The 26,993-nt window shown below is 46.3% G+C and overlaps 1 protein-coding gene across 2 annotated transcripts in view; it reads left to right on the forward strand.

Moving 5' to 3' along the window:
- The window catches only part of LOC142258636 (CD48 antigen-like), a 110,945-nt gene that overhangs the window by 22,837 nt on the left and 61,115 nt on the right, over positions 1-26,993 (forward strand). Inside the window, exon 1 of one of the 2 annotated variants that reach the window (XM_075331271.1) lies at positions 7,038-7,114. The exons of the other annotated variant lie outside the window; for it this stretch is intronic. Coding sequence (XP_075187386.1) covers positions 7,063-7,114 — 52 coding nt within the window. The 5' untranslated portion in view covers positions 7,038-7,062. Of the gene's footprint in view, positions 1-7,037; positions 7,115-26,993 lie in introns of those variants that run through there. 2 annotated transcript variants of the gene reach the window in all.

Consider the following 26,993-nt stretch of genomic DNA (forward strand, 5'->3'; position numbering starts at 1 on the left):
TACAGTGGCAGGATTGTGGTGCTCTGGGTAGAGGAATGGAAGCCTGCCTTTCTATTCCCTCCTAATGGTGAAATGCAGGGAGGAAATCCCTGACCTGGGCTACACAGATGCTGGCGCTGTTTTCAGGACCTGTCACCTTAACTCTGACCCTGCCGGTTTGAGCCCTTAAAAGGACTGCTAGAAAGTGCTCTCCCTAAGCTGTCTAACGCTGTGTATGCAGCGCATACAGCTGTATCGGCTATAGGACTCAGGAGGACGGAGCTGCGACACTGATGTCTGACACCAAAGACGCAGAAGGCAGATAATGGCGTCCGTGAAGAAAATGTCCGGTTTTATAATGCAGGGACATGTGACATGCAGATCCTATCACACAAAAAAAAAAATGGCGATCGCCATTATAGAAACAGCAGTGATCTGAAGGCGCTGTTCACGCACACTATACACTGAAATGTGATAATAGTTTGATTCACAGAGTGACTTACACTATTACAGCAGAAACCAAGCTAGGATTTAGCAACACATGAGAACACCAAAGTATTAGGCTAAAAAATAGTTTTATTAAATGCACTTTAAAAGACAAAAAGCAAAAAAGTAATTAATTATAAATAACACTGCATAAAATCCAGACCTAGTGCAAAACAGATATATATATCAAAATTGATCACAAATAACTTAATAGAGGATGGATCCAGATGGCAACAAAATACGCCCTAAAAACAGGCAAAAAAGGTCAAACATGCAAAAAAAGCTAAAAAAGACCTTAGTAAAGTGCCCAATGCTGAAAATATTGCACTATTTTAAGCCAAAAAGATTTGGTATCTGGTATCTGGTATCTCTTCAAACCCCCTACCGAAGTTCCAACAGGAGCTGAATGATATTATTCTTGAAGCATTTGATAAGGGTATCATATCCAAGAAAATTTGTGATGCCATCATTTCAGTCAAACCAAGGTTGCCAACCTTTTACCTTTTACCAAAGGTGCACAAACACCCCTTGGATCCCCCTGGTAGACCCATAGTCTCGGGCAATGGGGGTTTGTGCGAAAGTGTCTGTCAATTCATCGATTTTTATTTGAAGCCAATTGTGTCCACCCTTCCGTCGTATCTCAAAGATACTACCGCTGCTCTAGCTAATTTTGATAACATCTATCTACAGGACAATATGCTTATGGTTACTGCAGACATAGAAAGCCTGTATACCTCAATTCGTCATTCTGATGGCCTAAAAGCAGTTTCTTGGTTCCTGAAAAATAGCAACCTGGAACCTTCTCTTTCAGAACTTCTATTGATGTTACTGGAATATATTTTAACGCATAACTGCTTTACTTTTAAAGACCAGACGTACCTCCAGCTCCAAGGAACAGCAATGGGGGCGGCTTGTGCCCCCTCTTATGCTAATCTTTTCCTTGGAGCTTGGGAGAGGGAAATCTTTGTATGTAACCCCTTACAACAGACGGAACGGGTGCACAATTGGCTTCGATACATCGATGATGTATGGTTTCTCTGGGAGGGCACTATACAGGAATTGCAAGCCTTTATGGACTGTCTCAATTCCAATACGATTAATTTAAAACTGACCTACCAGTTTGGTACTAGGCTCAGTTTCTTGGATATTGATATTCAGAGGACGGAACGGGGTTATTTGGATACATGTGTTTACCGTAAGCCTACCTCTAGTAATGCTTTATTACGTGCTGATTCTGCTCATCCACCTGGCACAACCAGAGGAATCCCTTCCAGCCAATTTTTAAGATTAAGGAGAATTTGCTCATCAGACGAGCATTTCCGGCAACAATCAAGAGATCTTTATGATCGTTTTAGGGCTAGGGGCTATAGCCATAGGACGATACGTCATGGTTTTAATATCGCCAAAAATTCGTCCAGGAACGATCTATTGTATCGGGAACAGTCTAACACTTCAACAAACAAGGACACTGTTAGACTTATAACTACTTTCCATAGCCAATGGAAAGGTTTTCAAGAAATTATATACAGACATTGGAAAACTCTTTTCACTGATCCAGTTCTCAGAAGGATTCTCCCCCAAAGACCCTCGATCACTGCAAGACGATCAAAAAATCTAGGTGATATCCTTGTAAGAAGCCATTATCAGGCAGTTCCTACTAAAAGAACACCTGCTAATAATCAAGGCTTCTTTCCTTGCAGGTTGTGCAAAGCCTGCTTGAATTTAGTCAAATGTAAGGATTTTACAAACTCTACCTCGAGCCGCACTTACCAAATTCTTCATCATCTTACATGCTCTTCGAAAGGCGTAATTTATTACGCCACCTGCCCCTGTAAAAAAATCTACGTAGGCATGACCACTCGTGAATTGAAGAAAAGAGTACGGGAGCATGTTCGTGATATAGATAAGGCTAAGACAGCGGAATCTTTTGAACAACTCAAAACTTTGGCGAAACATTTCAGGACATATCACAATAGTGATTCGAGTTTACTACAGATAAGGGGGATTGACCAGGTTACGCTGGGCAGTAGGGGTGGGGATTTGTTTAGGTCTCTATCCCAGGTAGAAAGTCGTTGGATTTATAGGCTGGATACAGTTTCTCCGAAAGGTCTTAACGAAAACTTTGGGTTCGCGTCCTTTTTGTAGTTCATATTTTTGGGTTCCATGGGATCTGCTAGGTTGCTTTTCTTTTTGCAGGTTTTAATGTTGTTTTGTATTATTTTTAATTTTTTTATGTTTATTTTCCTAGTACCATTTCCATCACTGAATGTGCTTGATCTGTGACCTTTGGATCATATGATGTCATCTTATGGCTCGTGCAGGAATATTCTGTATTGTACTTTGCCTCTTTTCGTTGTGAGAAAGAAAGAGAAAAAGAAGAAGAAAAAGAGAAAAAATCTTTTCTGCCAGCGGTTCATAATTATTCGTCCTTCTGCTTTCTTCTTTCTCTATATACTTTATATGTGGCTGTATTTTACTAAATATATCTCTCAGGGCCGTTTTGTTTGGATAACATGCTTGTCCTTTTTTCATCTATGTTTATGATCCATGAATATTCTGGGTGCATTTTTCTAACATGTAGTTGTCTGCGATCCGGTGTGCACACAATATAATACTGTGTGCTTTGGACAGCCATGTGGGTTTCCCTGGTCTTTACCACTGGGCTATGCCTTTTGTCCGATCACAGAGCGCGTCTAGCTGGCCTGCCTTCCAGGGAATCGTCTGTGCTTCGGCTCTATACAGGTGCACGCCCACCGGTCGCCTAGCGACATGGGACGCAGAGGCTGCACTACCCGAAGCACGGCACTTCCTGTTTTATGGTTTGCGGTCCAGTGCGCATGCGCCAGTGACGTTTTCGGATCAAATGGGATTCTCTTTTCTACATGACGTGTGCGGCTCACCCCCGCCGTTAATGAAACGCAGGCTTTATTAGTTGCTGCGATTGGGTTTTTTTCTAACACCCTTTGTTTGCCCCAGATGGTTTCTAATGATTTGGGTCACATGATGGCCCTTTGAATTTTGGATTGGTTACTCAATTGTATAAATAAACCTGTGTTACACTAATAAGCCACACCTCCTGACGAAGACCCATTTGGAAACATATGTTGAGGTTGCCAGTCCTGGTGCTCCACTCTCTGAGGTAATGGATCCTTTTTGATTAATCCTGCCCTTTCTCTGTATATACTGCTTGCATTTATTGGCACTGGCCTTTTTTCCCTATCGGGACCCACCTGTTCACACTATGTACTGAGTGGGACTCTCGTTTTTTGATCTATATACAAGATACCAAATCTTTTTGGCTTAAAATAGTGCAATATTTTCAGCATTGGGCACTTTACTAAGGTCTTTTTTAGCTTTTTTTGCATGTTTGACCTTTTTTGCCTGTTTTTAGGGCGTATTTTGTTGCCATCTGGATCCATCCTCTATTAAGTTATTTGTGATCAATTTTGATATATATATCTGTTTTGCACTAGGTCTGGATTTTATGCAGTGTTATTTATAATTAATTACTTTTTTGCTTTTTGTCTTTTAAAGTGTATTTAATAAAACTATTTTTTAGCCTAATACTTTGGTGTTCTCATGTGTTGCCATATTTATCTAGTTTGACAGGCTATGTACCCTATTTACAAGGTTTTGTGTTTACCAAGCTAGGATTTAGCTGTTTTTTGGCTGCTAGAACCGTTCTCGACCGTTTCTAGAACTATCGAGCTTTTGCAAAAAGCTCGAGTTCTAGTTCGATCTAGAACATGCCCCAAAATCACTCGAGCCTAGAACTGGAGAACCACGAACCACGAACCGCGCTCAACTCTACTGAGGACCCACAGTGCACCCTGTATACAGTGATAGATTAGTATATAATTCCAAGACAAGTGTAATCATTGACCCCAATATACTGTACAGTGCGATCCAATACAGGTCAAGAACTTTGAGGGTCTTGAGTTTTATTTAAAACTGAGTTGTGACAGTGTGGCGCCCCTGAGGCTTCAGTCGCCACAGGGTACGGCACCTCACTTAAGGTGTGGTACTTATCCTGGGTCTGAAGGAGGTTGGCGTAGGTTTCATACATATTACATTCAATACATACAGTAGGTTGCCCTCCCCACCGGGGACCAGGCCAGGGTCGGGTCTTGAGGTTGCTAACCAAACACTGGGGCATCAACCCACTAGTGACAGGGACCCAAAGGAGGAGCAGCCACCAGGCAGAGTTAGGAGCCACACACATTTGAGGAATCGGGTTCTGGGAGCAAACAGGACAGGAGCGGTTGACCAGTAGCTCCTGTAGGACAGAGAAGAAAAAAAATCGGTTGCTGAGGGGAGAGCTTCATTGCTCCCTCAGAACCGGCGCTGTGCAGAGTGCAGAGCCCTAGAGTGGGACATACTCCACGTTGGACCACCAGAATCTGCTGGCCCGTGGGTGCTACAACATTTAACCCCTTGCCCCGTGGGTGCTACAACAGCACCATGGGGAGAACAGTGTTAAAGGGGCTTCCAGAATTTTTCTTTAAGTTTATCTATGGCCCTGGTGTTGTAAAAAAAAACTGGAACTTAGATGTCCCTGTGACGCCCCTGAGGTAATTAGGTGTCACAAAATAAGGTAACAAGGTAACAGCTCGGGTCCTATATGACTGTGCCAGCCACTACGCACACACTAGCACACCAGGACATTTATACTCGCTGTACACAGCTGGGAGCCTCACCTAGCCAGATGACAGGGCTGGGCACTGTGAGATAACAGGCAGCCAACTGGGAAGAAGAGACCAGACCTGAGGAAGGAGAAAGAGACCGGGGAAGTGTTAGTGAGCAGTCAGAGAAAGGAAGTGTTAAGTAGTCTGCAGTAGACAGTGAAAGAGGAAGGGTGTCAAGATAGATCAAAGACTCTTGAGACATATAGAAGGAGAGAAAGAGACTGCAAAGACCTGAGTAGTAAGATCTGCCACTCAGAGGAGGAAAGTAGCTGCAGAGCGAGAGAGCAAGCTCCAAGGGCAGAGGGATCCTGTGGGGTGGACATCCAGGGCTCACAGCACCTTGCACGCACGGGGTGCAGATCCCCAGAAAAGACACGGACTTCAAGCCCTGTGTTAACTCTGCCAGGCGGGTGGGTTTCAAGGACTCATCTGCCACCCTTTAACATCCGAGGCATCAGCAGCAAAGTGGGGACCGGGACATATTCCCTTAAATAGTCCAAACTGCCTGCGGCAGGACCCAGACACCAGGAGGACCTCCAAGTGCTCCACGCCAGGGAGGACCCACATACACGGAGTGCACAGGTGGAGAGTGGCACCAGGTTGGCAGCACAGCCATCAGGACAAGGGCGCACCTAGAATCCAGTACGTCTCAGGGCATTGAACCCGTGAGTAAACAGTATCAAACTGCCCTCTCTGTCTGGACTGACTTATTGCCATGCGCCTCCACGTTAACCCCTTACCTACACCTGAGGAAAGCCCTGCTCACGAACAGCTCCACCATCCATGCTGCCCCATCGATCATCCCCAGTGGGAACCTGCAGCGGCAGCCCTATCATCCCTGGCCGCAAACCGCGAGTGGCGTAGTCGGACTTTTTATTTTTATTTTTCATTTAAAACTGGTCGACTGTGCCCCTGGATCCGGTACCCCTCGAGTCATGGGCCGGCTAGATCCGAGAAACCCGGCAGCAACAGGGCGCGACATCCCAATTGCATGACCCCTGTGCAGCCAATGTTAAATATGGTTGTCTATATACTACTGGATACAACTGAGATTGTTTATACACCAGAGGGTGTTCTCCAATATGTTATGTGCAATCATACAATGACAGATATCTCCAAGGGCACCCACAACATGGAACCCTGCTGACAGTCACAGGCTGTCAGACACAGGAGGGGGGAGCAGATCTGAAGCTGTAGGTTACCTGATCCCTCCATTTAGCTTTTCGCCATATTTTAAGCATACACCAAAAAGTCTGAAAAATCCTGCTAGGGGTTATTTTCAGAAGGAACATTTTTGGTGAAGTCTGACTGCTGAGACCCCATTCATCCTATAAATCTATATCTATGTTATTTTAGTTCTGCTGCCCCTCTACGGTGTCCCCCATTATGGATTTTTCATAGTCTCTGGATTTCAGTTGTGTCGCAGGATAGGGAATACTTGCATGAGAAACCACCTGTATTTATATACTTAGATGATTTTTTTGCGGGATAATAACCCCTTTAACACTAGAAGTCCCAGAGAGGGGTCATTTAACATTTCTACCTTTGGAACCCAGAGACGGGTCGAATGACCTGAAGGATTTTAGCTAACATCCTATAATCACCGTCTTTTGTTCTGTAATTAAGGCCATTACTGTCGCACCACAGGAGGTTGTTGTTTTCCATTGAGTTTAGCCATTTAGTTTCTAGTTAGTTCTATTCAGTTTGGACTAAGAGTCATTTGACCATCTTTCGGGACTTCAGGGGGGAGCTGGAAATTTCTGGGACTTCTAGTGATAAGGCAAAGGTTGGTGGGGGACCTTGATGGAAAATAGGTGTTGGCCCTTTAAGAGACGTCAGACAGAGGAGGAGGAGGAGCAGATCTGCAGCTGTAGCTATGATCCCTCACTTCAGCTTTTCACCATGTGTTATAATGACGGCGGCTGCAGCCCTTCTCTCACTGCTCCTCTCCCGGCTGATCCCAGGTAAGAAATATTCACTTTATACATCTGTATCCTCCGATACAGGGGCTAGAAAGATACATGGGCTAGAAAGATACAGGGGCTAGAAAGATACAGGGGCTAGAAAGATACATGGGCTAGAAAGATACAGGGGCTAGAAAGATACATGGGCTAGAAAGATACATGGGCTAGAAAGATACAGGGGCTAGAAAGATACATGGGCTAGAAAGATACATGGGCTAGAAAGATACAGGGGCTAGAAAGATACAGGGGCTAGAAAGATACATGGGCTAGAAAGATACATGGGCTAGAAAGATACATGGGCTAGAAAGATACAGGGGCTAGAAAGATACATGGGCTAGAAAGATACAGGGGCTAGAAAGATACATGGGCTAGAAAGATACAGGGGCTAGAAAGATACATGGGCTAGAAAGATACAGGGGCTAGAAAGATACATGGGCTAGAAAGATACAGGGGCTAGAAAGATACAGGGGCTAGAAAGATACATGGGCTAGAAAGATACATGGGCTAGAAAGATACAGGGGCTAGAAAGATACAGGGGCTAGAAAGATACATGGGCTAGAAAGATACAGGGGCTAGAAAGATACATGGGCTAGAAAGATACATGGGCTAGAAAGATACAGGGGCTAGAAAGATACATGGGCTAGAAAGATACATGGGCTAGAAAGATACAGGGGCTAGAAAGATACAGGGGCTAGAAAGATACATGGGCTAGAAAGATACATGGGCTAGAAAGATACATGGGCTAGAAAGATACAGGGGCTAGAAAGATACATGGGCTAGAAAGATACAGGGGCTAGAAAGATACATGGGCTAGAAAGATACAGGGGCTAGAAAGATACATGGGCTAGAAAGATACAGGGGCTAGAAAGATACATGGGCTAGAAAGATACAGGGGCTAGAAAGATACATGGGCTAGAAAGATACAGGGGCTAGAAAGAGATAGATAGAATAGATAGATATAATAGATGGATAGATAGAATAGATAGATAGATAGAGGGATAGAGGGATAGATAGATAGATAGATAGATAGAATAGATAGATAGAATAGATAGATAGAATAGATAGAATAGATAGATATAATAGATGGATAGATAGATAGATAGATAGATAGAGGGATAGATAGATAGATAGATAGATAGATAGATAGATAGATAGATAGATAGAGGGATAGATAGATAGAATAGATAGAATAGATAGATAGAATAGATAGATAGAATAGATAGATAGAATAGATAGATATAATAGATGGATAGATAGAATAGATAGATAGATAGATAGATAGAGGGATAGATAGATAGAGGGATAGATAGAGGGATAGATAGATAGATAGATAGAATAGATAGATAGAATAGATAGATAGAATAGATAGAATAGATAGATATAATAGATGGATAGATAGAATAGATAGATAGATAGATAGATAGAGGGATAGATAGATAGAGGGATAGATAGATAGAGGGATAGATAGAGGGATAGATAGATAGAGGGATAGATAGAGGGATAGATAGATAGATAGAGGGAGGGATAGATAGAGGGATAGATAGATAGATGGATGGATAGATAGATAGATAGAGGGATAGATAGATAGATAGATAGATAGATAGAGGGATAGATAGATAGAGGGATAGATAGATAGAGGGATAGATAGATAGAGGGATAGATGGATAGAGGGATAGATAGATAGAGAGATAGATAGATAGATGGATAGATAGATAGAGGGATAGATAGATAGATAGAGGGATAGATAGATAATGGATAGATAGAGGGATGGATAGAGGGATAGATAGAGGGATAGATGGAGGGATAGATAGATAATGGATAGATAGAGGGATAGATAGATAGAGGTATAGATAGATAAATAGATAGATAGAGGGATAGATAGATACATAGATGGATAGCTAGATAGATAGATAGAGGGATAGATAGATAATGGATAGATAGATAGAGGGATAGATTGATACATAGATGGATAGATAGATAGATAGATAGAGGGATAGATAGAGGGATAGATAGATAGATAGATAGATAGATAGAGGGATAGATAGATAGATAGATAGATAGATAGATAGATAGATAGATAGATAGAGGGATAGATAGATAGATAGATGGATAGATAGAGGGATAGAGGGATAGATAGATAGATAGAGGGATAGATAGATAGATAGAGGGATAGATAGATAGATAGATAGAGGGATAGATAGATAGATAGATAGATAGAGGGATAGATAGATAGATAGATAGATAGATAGATAGATAGATAGATAGATAGATAGAGGGATAGATAGATAGATAGAGGGATAGATAGATAGATAGAGGGATAGATAGATAGATAGAGGGATAGATAGATAGATAGATAGATAGATAGATAGATAGAGGGATAGATAGATAGATAGAGGGATAGATAGATAGATAGATGGATAGATAGATAGATAGATGGATAGATAGAGGGATAGATAGATAGATAGAGGGATAGATAGATAGATAGATAGATAGATAGAGGGATAGATAGATAATGGATAGATAGATAGATAATGGATAGATAGATAGATAGAGGGATAGATAGATAGATAGATAGATAGAGGGATAGATAGATAATGGATAGATAGATAGATAGATAATGGATAGATAGATAGAGGGATAGATAGATAATGGATAGATAGATAGATAGATAGATAGAGGGATAGATAGATAGATAGATAGAGGGATAGATAGAGGGATAGATAGATAGATAGATGGATAGATAGAGGGATAGATAGAGGGATAGATGTATAGACAGACAGATGGTTAAAAGAAAACAAAAAAGCAGTTCCATGCAACCAATGTGGGTCAGGAACTGGTAATCAACCTTCAAAATACACGTAAATGGAGGCAGCACGTCCTTCAGTAAAATATTTATTCCATGCCCGAGATATGTTATGTTTCGGCTCTAAACTGAGCCTTGTCAAGTGACAACATAAATGCAAATATATGCAAAAGGAATGAGAAGGAATCCAGTTCCATCATTAAAAAGGTCTGAAAACTAAAAACCATGATGAAAAACTGCAGACAAGGTCTACGCGTTTCGGGCACAAAAAATGCCCTTAATCATTATGCTGTCTAGTCACACACAGGGTGATTTTATACAGAATGAAGAAACCAGCACCCTCTGAGACTTTATTTTTGCTGCATTTTTTGCATGGTTTTACACTTATCCATATATATATATATTTATTGCAAATTCGTGAGCAATATAGTATACTTTTTATGTATTAGGTTTGAGCCTTGTTTTGTGTATAATGTTGAATTTCTCAAATATTATTCTCTTCAAAATTTGTACATTCATAATTTTTTTTTCAGTTTACTCATAAGCTGTTTTATATATTTTTACTTAAAAACTTCCATTTTCTCTTGTTCTTGGTCCGTTATATGAAGTGTTAATGGTCTAATTCACATTCACTCCACTCTCTTTAAGTAGGGTCTCTTCATTCTGTATAAAATCCAAACTAGACAGTGTCATTATTAAGAACATTTTTTTTTTGTGCCCGAAATGCGTGGACCTTGTCTACTTTTTTTTTCTATTATGGTTTTTAGTTTTTGGACCTTTTTTTGATGATGGAACATTAATAAAGAAGGAGTTTTAACCCTGAAATTCCTTCGGCTGCTGGATCCCTTTTCCTGGTTCCTGGTCTCTCTCACCCGGAAGCCGGTTCAGAGCCTCCGTGGACAAAACCCATGCTATGTTTGCTTAGTCTGGTGAGCTGAATACCTTTGTTTTCTCCTTTGTTTAACTCATTTGTATGTTAGGCAGGATTCTTCCTGCCAACACTCCAGTAATTGCGTAATTGGGAATTGTGAGGCAAATCCCGGGATATGAAGATGAATTATGACTCCAGTCATAATCCCTCATCACTCCCTGGCAGTGCCCCCTCCCTTCTTGTTCTCAGTGTTCCACTTACACCTCCATGGCCATGTCCTGTGATATGGAAATTAGGTGGCTTGGGGACAATGGACACAGGATGACTCCCTGCCGTGACCCTGTAGTGGGGGCTGCTAGCTAGTTAGCAAGGCTATGGAAATAGCCAGACAGAACGACTCCAGTAAAAAATGGTTCATATCTCGCAAGCCATATTTCCGATAAATATGGCAACCATAAAAATGGTGTCTCCGCATGCGGACGATGCTGGCACACCCTTTTTATGGGAGCAGGACATTGGGAAATGCCCCAGGCGTGATATCAGCCAATGGGGAACTGGCAGACAGGTCATGAGTCCCCTCGTTCTGTAGCTAAATTCATAACTGTCACAATGAGAGCATTGGCGTCCGCCTACGACGCTCCCAGGCAAAGTTATGGCCCATATTCCATGTTGTGGATTGTCCATAACTCAAGCCAGGGGTGGAGCAGTGCTCCCTCTGAGGTCACTAAGGTAGGAGGGGACCTGGACTTGCCCAGGTTGATAACCCTACTTCGGCCATTTTCCAGTGTTCTTTTCGCTGGGGGCACGTGTAGGAAACATCTGTGGGAAGGATCCTAGAAACCTGGGTACAGCGCCCCCCTGTGGCCAGACGCAACAAGGTAACTGCTGGAACTGTGTATGCCTGTTTGTAACCCATGCTTTGATTGTAACTGTACTCTGACATATGTATATTCTGTAGATTCCCTATTGTATATATTGTAGTTTCTAGTGTGCTTTAGGCTGATTAAATTATATAATTAATCTTGGGCTGTTCTGTTATCTCGATCTTGAATCCCACGTCTGTGTGTTCGGCTAATAGTTACCGTAAATCGGTTGGTGGCAGCGAATTGTGCCAAGGATTATTGTGGGGAGGCCAGTGAGATTCGGGGAGATTTTATATATTCCGCCCGCGGAGGTCGGGGGAATATATACCTTACTCTCACCGGGGACCCTTCAATAATCGGCATAAGTAGTATAGCGGCCTCCTTGCTTATGGTCGGGCAATTCCATAATTGGCCTGACTATAAGAGGGGCGCTAGAGAGCGCGTCACGTGCTCTGTCTGTCGGTCGGGAGGTATAAAGGAGGGGTGACCCCCACTTGTTACCCCCCGATTGTGACGTACTGGTAGCCAGCGCGGGGGATTTCTGAGTGACCCCCCCGGTGGTTTGTGACATATTGGTGGCATAGCGGTGGGATCGAGATAATAGTGTGTGTGAGTGTGAGACCTATACTCCCAGACACTAAAGACTGCCTGCAGCAGCTGTGGCTGCTGGGGTCTTCAGACTAGCTCAACACTAGAGTGTCAGAGTGCAGATACTGTAAGGTGTGTGGAGGCATCAGGTGTCAGTTCTGTGTCAGTGACCAAAAGTCTGCAAGAATGGCTGATGGCACCAGGAGCAGAGCTATGCAACTGGCCAATGCTAAGGCAGGAGCCGAAGAGAGGGAGGACGGTGCTGTGGACAGCAATGAGGAGGTTGCCCACGAGTCCTCCAGGAGCTCGACGCCAGAAAACCGTTCTGCCGAGGACATTGCGCAACCTGGCACTGCTGGACAAGATGAGGAGGAGCTCACCCAAGGTTCCTCAACGAGCCCGATGCCAGCCCTCCGCTCTGAAAGGGACAGTGAATCGCCTAGCTCTGCAGCGTGCCGCAGATCACCACGTGCCATTCCACCGAGCCTGGGAGGCTGGGATAGCCTTCTTCAAATGGCTATGGCCCTTCTCCAGGCTGGAGACCAGAAGGGCTACAAGGAACTCCTGGCAGAGCGCAGGGCAGAGCGGCAGGCAGCGCGTGACGCTGAGGCTGCGGAGCGGCACGCAGAGCGTGAGGCTGCGGAGCGAGAGCGGCAGGCAGCGCGTGAAGAGCGAGAGCGACAGGCAGACCGTGACTACCAGCTGCAGCTAGCTCAGCTCCGGCCCTCATCAGCCACATGTGACCTTCCAGACACCAAACTTCCAAAGGTCCGTGTTGAGGACTTCCCAGTGCTGGAGAAGGATGGAGACTTGGACTCTTTCTTGACTGCTTTTGAACGGACTTGCTTGCAGCACCATCTGGACAAGGACCAGTGGGCCAAATACCTGACCCCCCGTTTAAGGGGTAAGGCCCTGGATATCCTTGGGGACTTGCCTGCTGAGGCAGATCAGGGCTACGACACCATCAAGCGGGCCCTGATCCAACAGTACAACCTCACTCCAGAGTCCTACCGCAAGAAGTTCCGGAGCCTACAGAAGGGACCAAAGGACTCCTGGGCTGACCACCGGCGGGCACTTGCCCGAGCTGCCGACCACTGGACCCAAGGCCTGCAGCTTTCCACCGGACCGGAGATCCTGGACTTGTTCATCACGGAGCAACTCTTGTGGAACTGCCCTGAGGATCTCCGCCAGTTCATCCGAGACCAGAAGCCAAAGGGGTCCACGGCTACAGCTGCCCTTGCCGATGACTACACCAACAACCGGGCCCCTGAGGCCAGGAGAGCGGCCACCAGCAGCACCTGGAGAGGGGGTAAGATGAATTCGGCGACTGCCCCACCTGCCCCTAGACTGCAGGGGGTGTCCCCATCAACTCCCCTCTCCAGGCCCGTGGCGGAACCAAGACGGTGCCACCAGTGCAACCTACCTGGACACTTCAAGGCCATGTGCCCTCAGCGTCCCAAGGCCCCGGCTCCGTCCCCGTCCCAAGGGCCGCCCAAGGTGTATTGTGTGGGTGGGGGTGGTGGTAGGTCCCTGGACAGCTTCCAACCTGTCACCGTCGGCCGGTCTGTGACCATAGGACTGCGAGACAGCGCCTCGGAGGTGACTCTGGTGCGGCCTGAGATGGTGTCCCCCCAAGACTTGATCCCTGGAAAAACCCTCGCTGTCTCCGGGATTGGAGGCATTGACCCGGCGCTGCCTGTTGCTGACATTTATGTGGACTGGGGCGCAGGGCGAGGGGTGAGGGAGGTGGGGGTAACTGATCGGATCCCTGCAAACGTGCTACTTGGGACAGATTTGGGGCAGATAACCTCCCAGTTTGGGCCCCAACCAAGGGCTGAACCTTCAGCCCGTACTGACATGCCTCCGGACAATGTTAATGTGTTATCTATGAATGATGTAAGGGAGGAGGGAGTGAACTCTGATATTTCTGCTTGCATAGACACCATAGACACACACTCAGCTGCAGCTGTGACAGGGGAGGGGGTCAGAGAAAGGTGTGACAATGCCTCTACAAGTAATCAGCCTGTGAGCTGGGATCTGTTGCCCTCTGCAGGGATAAGCAGAGAGCAGGGTGCTGCAGGGGGAGGACCAGTGTGTGGGGTGGGGGCTACCACAGCAAATGTGGGGTCCCCAGAGATTTCACAGCGGGGTTCTGTTGCTGCAGGAGGGGAACAGGCAGGTGAGATTGGGGCCGGTCCAGGAGCGGAAGTGCTCCCAGGTAAGATCTCGGTGCATGGTTCCCCCACAACCGGGGTGTCAGGAAGCCAGGTAGGTCTGCCTGAACCGGCGACTTGGTCAGGAACGGAGGAGGAGCAGGCACGACCCACGGTCGCAGCGGCTGTGGCCGCTGTCACCCGCAGTGGGAGTGCTGGAAGCCAAGGGGCCTCCCGGAGGTCCGATAGCTCTTCCCCTCCTGACCAAGTGGCAGCCGAGTCAGGTGGAGGCCAGGACACAGGTCCCGGGGTACTGACTGAAGATGTGACAGTCTCGTCGATTCTGGCCACATCTAGTCAGGGGTTGCAGGCAGCGTTAGAAGCTGACGACAGCCTGAAAGCTCTTAAGGAGCAGGCGGCACAGCCTCCCTCGGACTCGGACCCGGAGCGAGTAGTCTGGGACCAAGGACGGCTGTACCGGGCCACGGTCCAGCAGGGTTCACCGGAGGCGTGGCCCAGGGACCGACAGTTGGTGGTACCCTATCCGTTCCGGACGGAGTTGTTGCGGATCGCACATGAGATTCCGATGGCCGGACACCTAGGGATCGCTAAGACCAAGGCCAGGTTAAACCAGCATTTCTACTGGCCAAAAATGGGGGCCGATGTGGCTGCCTACTGCCGTTCGTGTGAAACCTGTCAGAGAGTGGGGAAGGCGGGGCCACGCCCCAAAGCCCCACTAGTATCTCTGCCAATCATCGATGAGCCTTTCAGGAGGGTGGCTGTGGATCTGGTCGGCCCGCTGGCCATCCCCAGCAGCTCCGGGAAACGCTTCATACTGACGGTAGTGGACTATGCCACCCGGTACCCAGAAGCAGTGGCCTTGTCGTCCATTCGGGCTGACAAGGTGGCCACCGCATTGCTGGAGATTTTCTCCCGAGTGGGTTTCCCCCAGGAAATGCTCACTGACCGGGGGACCCAATTCATGTCCCAGCTGATGGAGGCCCTCTGTAAGCAAGTCCAGGTGCGACATCTGGTGGCCAGCCCGTACCATCCACAGACTAATGGCCTGTGCGAGCGGTTCAATGGCACCTTAAAGCAGATGCTTAAGATGTTGGTCGACTCCCACGGGCGTGACTGGGAGCGGTATCTCCCACACCTGTTATTTGCTTACCGGGAGGTTCCACAGGCCTCAACAGGATTCTCACCGTTTGAGCTCCTGTACGGGCGACGTGTGCGGGGCCCCCTGGCTCTGGTGAAAGAGGCTTGGGAAGGGGATTTGGCCACCCCTGGAGTGTCGGTTATCGAGTATGTCATGCGCTTCCGGGACAAAATGCAGGCCTTGACGCAACTGGTACACGACAATATGGCTCAAGCCCAGGCCGATCAGAAGCGTTGGTACGACCAGAACGCTTGTGAGAGGACCTACCAAGTGGGTCAAAAGGTGTGGGTACTGGTCCCCGTACCACAGGACAAGCTTCAGGCAGCCTGGGAAGGCCCATACCTCGTGTACCAGCAGCTCAACCCTGTAACGTACCTGGTCACCCTGGACCCTGCCCGTGGAAGGCGGAAGCCCTTCCATGTGAACATGATGAAGGCACATCATGAGCGGGAGGCATGTGCGCTCCCCGTGTGCAACCTGCCCGAGGAGGGAGAAGCGGAAACCCTCTTGGATATGCTAGCCCAGGTTAGGGCAGGCGGATCCATTGAGGATGTGGAGGTTGGCCACCAGCTCTTGGAAGACCAACGGTCCCAGCTGTGGGCCACCCTCCTCCCCTTCCGGGGGTTGTTTACCAACCAGCCCGGAAGGACTGACTTGGCTGTCCATCACGTGGACACTGGGGATCATCCCCCGATCCGGCGTTCAGCATATCGGGTCTCCCTGGAGGTGCAGCAACACATGCGCCAGGAGATTGACGAGATGCTGAAGCTGGGGATGATCCAGGCATCCAACAGCGCTTGGGCCTCGCCTGTAGTCCTCGTCCCTAAGAAGGACCGAACCACTCGGTTCTGCGTGGACTACAGGGGGCTCAATGCGGTCACGGTCGCCGATGCGTACCCAATGCCACGCATCGATGACCTGCTCGATCAGTTGGCCGGGGCTCAGTACCTGACCATCATGGATCTGAGCCGGGGATATTGGCAGATCCCCCTGACTCGCAAGGCCAGGGAACGCTCTGCCTTTATTACCCCATTTGGACTGTACGAGTCCACGGTGATGCCATTCGGGATGAGGAATGCCCCTGCCACTTTCCAGCGGATGGTCAACACCCTGCTCAAGGGACTTGAAGGGTACGCGGCCGCGTACCTGGATGACATTGCCGTCTTCAGTCCCACCTGGGAGGACCACCTAGAGCATCTAGCACAGGTGCTCAGGCGGATCCACCAGGCAGGTTTGACCATCAAGCCGGGAAAGTGTCAGCTGGCCATGAGCGAGGTCCAGTACCTCGGTCACCGGGTAGGTGGGAGAACACTGAAGCCCGAGCCTGAGAAAGTGGAAGCCATCGCATCCTGGCCCACCCCCAGGACCAAGAAGCAGGTGATGTCCTTCTTGGGGACCGCTGGGTACTATAGGAGGTTTGTTCCATGCTATAGTAGCCTGGCAAAGCCCTTGACGGACCTCACCAAGAAGAAGCTGCCCTCTGCAGTCGATTGGACAATGGACTGCGAGACAGCCTTCCGGGCCCTAAAGGACGCCCTGTCCAGCCCGCCCGTGCTACAGGCAGCCGACTTCACGCGGCCGTTTGTAGTACAGACCGACGCCAGTGACTTCGGCCTCGGTGCGGTGCTCAGCCAGGTGGACTCTGCGAGCCAAGAGCACCCAGTCTTGTACCTGAGCAGGAAGCTGTTACCAAGGGAAGTTGCCTATTCCACGATGGAGAAGGAGTGCCTGGCCATAGTGTGGGCCCTGCAGCGTCTGCAACCCTATCTATACGGGCGCCACTTCATCGTGGAGACGGACCACAATCCCCTCAGCTGGTTGCACACCGTCTCTGGGACGAATGGGCGATTGTTGCGATGGAGCCTTGCGCTCCAGCAATACAACTTCACCATTCGCCACAAAAGGGGCCGTGACCACGGTAACGCAGACGGGCTGTCCCGACAAGGAGAGGTCGCGGACGGGCGCACGGGGGAACACCGGAGTGTGCTGCCCCCTAGCGCCCTCAAAAGGGGGGAGGTGTGAGGCAAATCCCGGGATATGAAGATGAATTATGACTCCAGTCATAATCCCTCATCACTCCCTGGCAGTGCCCCCTCCCTTCTTGTTCTCAGTGTTCCAGTTACACCTCCATGGCCATGTCCTGTGATATGGAAATTAGGTGGCTTGGGGACAATGGACACAGGATGACTCCCTGCCGTGACCCTGTAGTGGGGGCTGCTAGCTAGTTAGCAAGGCTATGGAAATAGCCAGACAGAACGACTCCAGTAAAAAATGGTTCATATCTCGCAAGCCATATTTCCGATAAATATGGCAACCATAAAAATGGTGTCTCCGCATGCGGACGATGCCGGCACACCCTTTTTATGGGAGCAGGACATTGGGAAATGCCCCAGGCGTGATATCAGCCAATGGGGAACTGGCAGACAGGTCATGAGTCCCCTCGTTCTGTAGCTAAATTCATAACTGTCACAATGAGAGCATTGGCGTCCGCCTACGACGCTCCCAGGCAAAGTTATGGCCCATATTCCATGTTGTGGATTGTCCATAACTCAAGCCAGGGGTGGAGCAGTGCTCCCTCTGAGGTCACTAAGGTAGGAGGGGACCTGGACTTGCCCAGGTTGATAACCCTACTTCGGCCATTTTCCAGTGTTCTTTTCGCTGGGGGCACGTGTAGGAAACATCTGTGGGAAGGATCCTAGAAACCTGGGTACAGCGCCCCCCTGTGGCCAGACGCAACAAGGTAACTGCTGGAACTGTGTATGCCTGTTTGTAACCCATGCTTTGATTGTAACTGTACTCTGACATATGTATATTCTGTAGATTCCCTATTGTATATATTGTAGTTTCTAGTGTGCTTTAGGCTGATTAAATTATATAATTAATCTTGGGCTGTTCTGTTATCTCGATCTTGAATCCCACGTCTGTGTGTTCGGCTAATAGTTACCGTAAATCGGTTGGTGGCAGCGAATTGTGCCAAGGATTATTGTGGGGAGGCCAGTGAGATTCGGGGAGATTTTATATATTCCGCCCGCGGAGGTCGGGGGAATATATACCTTACTCTCACCGGGGACCCTTCAATAATCGGCATAAGTAGTATAGCGGCCTCCTTGCTTATGGTCGGGCAATTCCATAATTGGCCTGACTATAAGAGGGGCGCTAGAGAGCGCGTCACGTGCTCTGTCTGTCGGTCGGGAGGTATAAAGGAGGGGTGACCCCCACTTGTTACCCCCCGATTGTGACGTACTGGTAGCCAGCGCGGGGGATTTCTGAGTGACCCCCCCGGTGGTTTGTGACAGGAATATTGAATGTATATATACCTTTTTGGTGGACGTTTTACTGTCAGACATGTCTGTATTCTGTTGTAGTTATTTTCTTGTTCTGCTTTTCATTGTCTTTGCATATTGTTATCGTTATCACCTGGGAATTTGGAGTCCACAGAGGTTTGGAAATCCCTGGACTGTCCCTAATTATAAAAGCTATCCTCTAGGGTTTTCGGGGTTTTTTTCTGAAATTTCTTTTAAAGACTGCTCAAAAAAAAAAAATACTGGCAGCTGTACACCCAAAATAATGGAGGCAGAAAGCGTATCTTTTCTACCATCTTGATCATTTCACTAAAAAATATAAAAGGAGCTTTGTGTAACAAAAAAAAAAAAGGGAAAAAATATATAACAAAAATATTAAGGAAATCTTAATTATCCTTACAAGGGGAATTAAGAGGAATTAATATTCTTTAATATTTTTTTAATTTTTTTTCTTTTTCTTTTTTTTTTTTTTTTTTACACAAAGCTCCTTTTATATTTTTTAGTGAAATGATCAAGATGGTAGAAGGCATACACCTTCTGTCTCCATTATTTTGTGTCTACAGCTGGCAGTAATTTTTTTTTGAGCAGTCATTAAGGAAATTTTAGAAAAAAACGACCCGAAACCCTAGAGGATAGCTTTCATAATTAGGGACAGTCAGTAAACTTAGCAACAGGAATAAGCTAAGTACAGGGATTTCCAAACCTCTGTGTATTTCCTACAGGTATAGCCAGATATAATATAGTAGAATATAGATTATACTCCACATTCTATACAGTGCACAGGATTCTGGAGTGATAGAGTAAAGGCCCAGGAGAGGCGACGGCTGCAGATTGTGCAGCAGCCCCTCGTGTGTCACAAGCAATGTGCAAACTTTAGTCTACCTGGTAGATTTTTTTCAGGATTTGTAGGTCTCAGTCTGGATACTTTGGCGCCATATTACTATATACCTTAATATTCTATTACATGATATCATTATTACAAAGGTGAATTCTCATAGAAGCCAGTTTCACAGTCTGGCGTTGTTGGCGTTGTAGTCACGCTTTTAGAGTAGAATTACACTGATTACATTGTGTAAGTGCCAGTAAATACCGTAGCTTTTTACACCCTGAGAAGTGGGCGACGAGCCCTAAAGGTGTTAAAGAACAAATGAGGTTTTGTGTGTGTGAGAAGGGAACTATGATTATGTGGTATCACACTTATTTTCCTAATTTCACATGCAATTCAAGTCTTGTATGCAGTCGGGGAAATTCCAAAAATGTATTCTTTTATGGATGTGTACCGGCCCGCGGGCTCGGCTGCGACTGCCGAGCCGCTCGGATCCGTGCTCGTACTGCGGGTGGTTGCTCGAGCCTCTCATGGAGCCGGGGGTCACGTCGCTCTGCAAGGGAGTTGGCGCTACACGCGGGGACTTGAGTGAGGAGTTTCACGGCCGGGGCCACGGTGATTTGATTTGGGATGTAAGTTCGTGACGCCACCCACGGGTTGTGGTGATTGTAGACACCACCGCTGCGGTGAAGGTATGGGGGCTCCCGGGAGCGGTGTAATGGCACAGCTAGGTGTTGACCCCTCCATGGGTAGGGGATGTTGGTCCCGGGGCCCGATTGGCGAGGGCCGGGGTGCAGGTCGAAGTGTTGCGGTGCGGCGCGGTGCGCGGCCTGAAGGCACTGGTGTACTCACTATGACACAAGACACCGGAGTCTCTGCTAAACCAAACGGAGTGATGAACGGGGCCTGCAGCCATCTGCAGCTTCTCCCAGAATAGGTTGGTGGTTTCCGCCTTTCTCCTGCACCTCTGTGTGTAAATGTTTGACTACTATGCCTAGACACCGGTAGTCCGCTCCCCGACTTGTATATGCCGTAGGAGCCCGTTTGCCCGCAGACGCTGGCCCTTTGGGTCCTCTATGCATTGTCGGTGGCTTTACCCTGTATGGTTGGGCTGTTGTCTTCGAACGGGGCTTGTGTGGGATAGGTCCTAAAGTCCAAACCGCAATCAGTTGATTCGACTCGGCCCTGTCGGTTCGGGGCTTTGTACTGGGTCCGAGTACCCCTCCTGGTGCTTCAGTTTCCAAACTGTTCCCCGGTTCGGTACCAGCGGGCCACCGCCCGACCCCGGTCCCTACGGTTCCACCGGCTGTAATCCCAGCTCCTGCAGGCGACCACCACCGTCTGCCTCCTTGCCAATGGTCACTGGGCTCCGACCCAGCCACCCACTAGTCTCTTGGCAGGCCTGGACACAGGACTGCCCGTGAGCTTGACTGCTCTCTACCTCCTCCAGACTACTCTTCTCTAGAACTTCAACTTGTGGCAGTGTTTTCCAGGCCTGTGAACTCATTGGTGGGTGGAGCCAACCACCTGGCTCCGCCCCCTTCTGGTGTGGACATCAAACCTGGAGGGTGGTGACAAGGCTTTTAGTTTGACTGATGTCACCTAATCGGGAGGGGGGTGTGGTGTTGTGTGTGACTACCTGGGATGACCTGACTAGTCCAGGGCATCACAATTGCATCATGTAAACACAGAAAATGTGATTTTATTTTATTTATTTTTTTACTCCCTTTTTTCATTAACTATTTTTTTTGTCATTTTTCCATCAACTTTTTTTTACAGGACGAGTATGACACGATTTATCTAATATATAAAACTTAGTGTGTATGTGTGTGTGTGTGTATGTCCGCTAAAGCAATCCGCACCGTGGCATTTACAATCATTAACTTTTGCAGACACACCTCATTTGTCTCAGGGAATGTCATAGACTATATTTTCAAGGCAAAATTTAACCCCGCGCTTTACAGCTATTCGCCAAAAAAAAAATCAAAATGCTTAGTTATTGTTTGGATGTGTATGGTAATATATTGGCTGATTTGACAGTTACCCAAGATATATATCAGGTGGCCTATAGCAACCAATCACAATTCTGCTTCTGTTTTGCTACAGGTCATTAATAGGAGCGCTCTGATTGGCTGCTATAGGCAACAAAGGGCATTCTTCATATAAGACAACTTATGTTTCAGTTAAGATTTCCTGATGACAAAGTAGGGAGACACTTTGAAACGCATTGATTAAAACCACCTTAATTCAGTTTTCCTGGATTTATGTCATATCTTCAGCATTGCAGTAACAGTTCCACATCAACTTTGTTCCTGTTCTACACAGAGAGAGAGACACACAGAAAGAGAGACACACAGGGAGGGAGAGAGACACACAGAGACAGAGAGACACAGAGAGGGAGAGAGACACACAGAGACAGAGAGACACAGAGAGAGACACACTCAGAGAAAAGAGAGGAGAGCAAGAGACACAGAGAGAGACACACACACAGAGACACACAGGAAGAGAAACACAGAGAGAGAAAGAGACACACTCAGAGAAAAGAGAGGAGAGCGAGAGACACAGAAAGACACACACACACAGAGACACACAGAAGGAGAAACACAGAGAGAGAGAGAGACACACTCAGAAAAGAGAGGAGAGCGAGACACACACACACACACACAGAGTCACACAAAGAGAAATCCAGTGCGACACACTCAGAGAAAAGAGAGGAGAGCGAGAGACACAGAGAGAGAGAGATACAGACACACAAAGAGAAACCCAGAGAACAAACACACTCAGAGAAAAGAGAGGAGAGCAAGAGACACAGAGAGAGACACACACACACACACACACACAGAGAAACCCAGAGAGAGACACACACAGAGACAGAGAGACACAGAGAGAGACACACACAGACACACAAAGAGAAACCCAGAAAGAGAGACACACTCAGAGAAAAGAGAGGAGAGCGAGAGACACAGAGAGAGACACACACACACACACAGAAACACAGAGAGAGAGACACACAGTGACAGAGAGACATACACAAACACACAGACACACAAAGAGAAACCCAGAGAGAGAGACACACTCAGAGAAAAGAGAGGAGAGCGAGAGACACAGAGAGAGAGACACACAGAGAGAAACACAGAGAGAGATACACAGAGACAGATGCAGAGAGAGACACAGAAAGAGAGAGAGATGCACACACACATACACAGAGACACAGAGAGAGCCATAGAAAGAGAGACAGGGAAAGAAACACACACAGAGCGACAGAGACACATAAAGAGACACAGAGAGAGAGAGCTGGAGAGAGATAGCGCGGGGGATATTTTTAGAAGTATAATGATGAATATTGTTAGCTGCTTAGCTACAGCCTGTCTATTGACGCAAGACATTGTGTATTCACTTTTTCCACTGCTATCATAGAAAAGATATGTTATTTGGAAACCTTTAAAAGCCCATTAAGCAGCTGGTAATTATACATCTATTTATGACGGTTAAGAATCAATATTTCCCACTTGGTGTGCAGTGATAAGGACATAACAACAATGATAACGCATTGTTTACAATGTCCAGAATCATTAAACTGTCCCCATAATTCTCCTAAATGCAGCCCGATGAGGGTGATTGATTGTTATACAGCCTACCATGACCAACGGGCATCTTTCTTCTATGGTCAATTGTCAATCTCTCTCTTTCAAAGCTATAACTAGTTCATTTTAGAAATGTGTATATACAGTCATATGAAAAAGTTTGGGCACCCCTATTAATGTTAACCTTTTTTCTTTACAACAATTTGGGTTTTTGCAACAGCTATTTCAGTTTCATATATCTAATAAATGATGGACTCAGTAATATTTCTGGATTGAAATGAGGTTTATTGTACTAACAGAAAATGTGCAATCCGCATTTAAACAAAATTTGACCGGTGCAAAAGTATGGGCACCTCAACATAAAAGTGACATTTAATATTTTGTAGATCCTCCTTTTGCAAAAATAACAGCCTCTAGTCGCTTCTTGTAGCTTTTAATGAGTTCCTGGATGAAGGTAGATTTGACCATTCCTGTTTACAAAACAATTCCAGTTCAGTTAAGTTTGATGGTCGCCGAGCATGGACAGCTGCTTCAAATCATCCCACAGATGTTCAATGATATTCAGGTCTGGGGACTGGGATGGCCATTCCAGAACATTGTAATTGTTCCTCTGCATGAATGCCTGAGTAGATTTGGAGCGGTGTTTTGGATCATTGTCTTGCTGAAATATCCATCCCCTGCCTAACTTCAACTTCGTCACTGATTCTTGCACATTATTCTCAAGAATCTGCTGATACTGAGTTGAATCCATGTGACCCTCAACTTTAACAAGATTCCCGGTGCCGGCATTGGCCACACAGCCCAAAGCATGATGGAACCTCCACCAAATTTTACTGTGGGTAGCAAGTGCTTTTCTTGGAATGCCGTGTTTTTTGGCTCGATGCATAACGCCTTTTTGTATGACCAAACAACTCAATCTTTGTTTCATCAGTCCACAGGACCTTCTTCCAAAATGTAACTGGCTTGTCCAAATATGCTTTTGCATACCTCAGGTGACTCTGTAAGTGGCGTGCTTGCAGAAACGACTTCTTTCACATAACTCTCCCATACAGCTTCTCCTTGTGCAAAGTGTGCTGTATTGTTGACTGATGCACATTGACACCATCTGCAGCAAGATGATGCTGCAGGTCTTTGGAGGTGGTCTGTGGATTGTCCTTGACTGTTCTCACCATTCTTCTTCTCTGCCTTTCTGATATTTTTCTTGGCCTGCCACTTCTGGGCTTAACAAGAACTGTACCTGTGTTCTTCCATTTCCTTACTATGTTCCTCACAGTGGAAACTGACAGTTTAAATCTCTGAGACAACTTTTTGTACCTTCCCCTGAACAACTATGTTGAATAATCTTTGTTTTCAGATAATTTGAGAGTTGTTTTGAGGAGCCCATGATGCCACTCTTCATAGGAGATTCAAATAGGAGAACAACTTGCAAGTGGCCACCTTAAATACCTTTTCTCATGATTGGATACACCTGCCTATGAGGTTCAAACCTCAATGAGGTTACAAAACCAATTTAGTGCTTTAATAAGTCAGTAAAAAGTAGTTAGGAGTGTTCAAATCAAGAAATTGATAAGGGTGCCCATACTTTTGCACCGGTCAAATTTTGATAAAATGCGGATTGCACATTTTTTGATAGTACAATAAACCTCATTTCAATCCAGAAATATTACTCAGTCCATCAGTTATTAGATATATCAAACTGAAATAGCTGCTGCAAAAACCCAAATTGTTATAAAGAAAAAAGGTTAACATTAATAGGGGTGCCCAAACGTTCTCATATGACTGTATGTACGGTATATATATATATATATATATATATATATACAGTGCCTACAAGTAGTATTCAACCCCCTGCAGATTTAGCAGGTTTGATAAGATGCAAATAAGTTAGAGCCTGCAAACTTCAAACAAGAGCAGGATTTATTAACAGATGCATAAATCTTACAAACCAACAAGTTATGTTGCTCAGTTAAATTTTAATACATTTTCAACATAAAAGTGTGGGTCAATTATTATTCAACCCCTAGGTTTAATATTTTGTGGAATAACCCTTGTTTGCAATTACAGCTAATAATCGTCTTTTATAAGACCTGATCAGGCCGGCACAGGTCTCTGGAGTTATCTTGGCCCACTCCTCCATGCAGATCTTCTCCAAGTTATCTAGGTTCTTTGGGTGTCTCATGTGGACTTTAATCTTGAGCTCCTTCCACAAGTTTTCAATTGGGTTAAGGTCAGGAGACTGGCTAGGCCACTGCAACACCTTGATTTTTTCCCTCTTGAACCAGGCCTTGGTTTTCTTGGCTGTGTGCTTTGGGTCTTTGTCTTGTTGGAAGATGAAATGACGACCCATCTTAAGATCCTTGATGGAGGAGCGGAGGTTCTTGGCCAAAATCTCCAGGTAGGCCGTGCTATCCATCTTCCCATGGATGCGGACCAGATGGCCAGGCCCCTTGGCTGAGAAACAGCCCCACAGCATGATGCTGCCACCACCATGCTTGACTGTAGGGATGGTATTCTTGGGGTCGTATGCAGTGCCATCCAGTCTCCAAACGTCACATGTGTGGTTGGCACCAAAGATCTCGATCTTGGTCTCATCAGACCAGAGAACCTTGAACCAGTCTGTCTCAGAGTCCTCCAAGTGATCATGAGCAAACTGTAGACGAGCCTTGACATGACGCTTTGAAAGTAAAGGTACCTTACGGGCTCGTCTGGAACGGAGACCTTTGCGGTGGAGTACGTTACTTATGGTATTGACTGAAACCAATGTCCCCACTGCCATGAGATCTTCCCGGAGCTCCTTCCTTGTTGTCCTTGGGTTAGCCTTGACTCTTGGGACAAGTCTGGCCTCGGCACGGGTGGAAACTTTCAAAGGCTGTCCAGGCCGTGGAAGGCTAACAGTAGTTCCATAAGCCTTCCACTTCCGGATGATTCTCCCAACAGTGGAGACAGGTAGGCCCAACTCCTTGGAAAGGGTTTTGTACCCCTTGCCAGCCTTGTGACCCTCCACGATCTTGTCTCTGATGGCCTTGGAATGCTCCTTTGTCTTTCCCATGTTGACCAAGTATGAGTGCTGTTCACAAGTTTGGAGAGGGTCTTAATTAGTCAGAAAAGGCTGGAAAAAGAGATAATTAATCCAAACATGTGAAGCTCATTGTTCTTTGTGCCTGAAATACTTCTTAATACTTTAGGGGAACCAAACAGAATTCTTGTGGTTTGAGGGGTTGAATAATAAATGACCCTCTGAATAAACTTTTCACAATTTAAAAAAAAAAAAAAAAAGAAATAACATTCTTTTTTGCTGCAGTGCATTTCACACTTCCAGGCTGATCTACAGTCCAAATGTCACAATGCCAAGTTAATTCCGAATGTGTAAACCTGCTAAATCTGCAGGGGGTTGAATACTACTTGTAGGCACTGTATATATATATATATATATATATATATATATATATATATATATATATATATATATATATATATATATATATATAATTAGCTGTAGTACCCGGGCGTTGCTCAGGATAGTAACTGTCTCTCTGTCTGTCTGTCTTTGTCTGTCTGTCTGTCTCTCTCTGTTTCTGTCTGTCTTTCTGTCTGTCTCTCTCTGTCTGTTTCTGTGTCTGTCTCTGTGTGTCTGTCTCTTTCTCCGTCTTTCTCTTTCCCTGTCTCTTTTTTTCTCTCTGTCTCTTTCCCTTTCTTTTTCCTTGTCTCTGTTTTTTCCCTGTCTCTCTCT

Source organism: Anomaloglossus baeobatrachus, chromosome 12 (assembly GCF_048569485.1).
Source record: "Anomaloglossus baeobatrachus isolate aAnoBae1 chromosome 12, aAnoBae1.hap1, whole genome shotgun sequence".
Lineage (NCBI taxonomy): Eukaryota > Metazoa > Chordata > Amphibia > Anura > Aromobatidae > Anomaloglossus > Anomaloglossus baeobatrachus.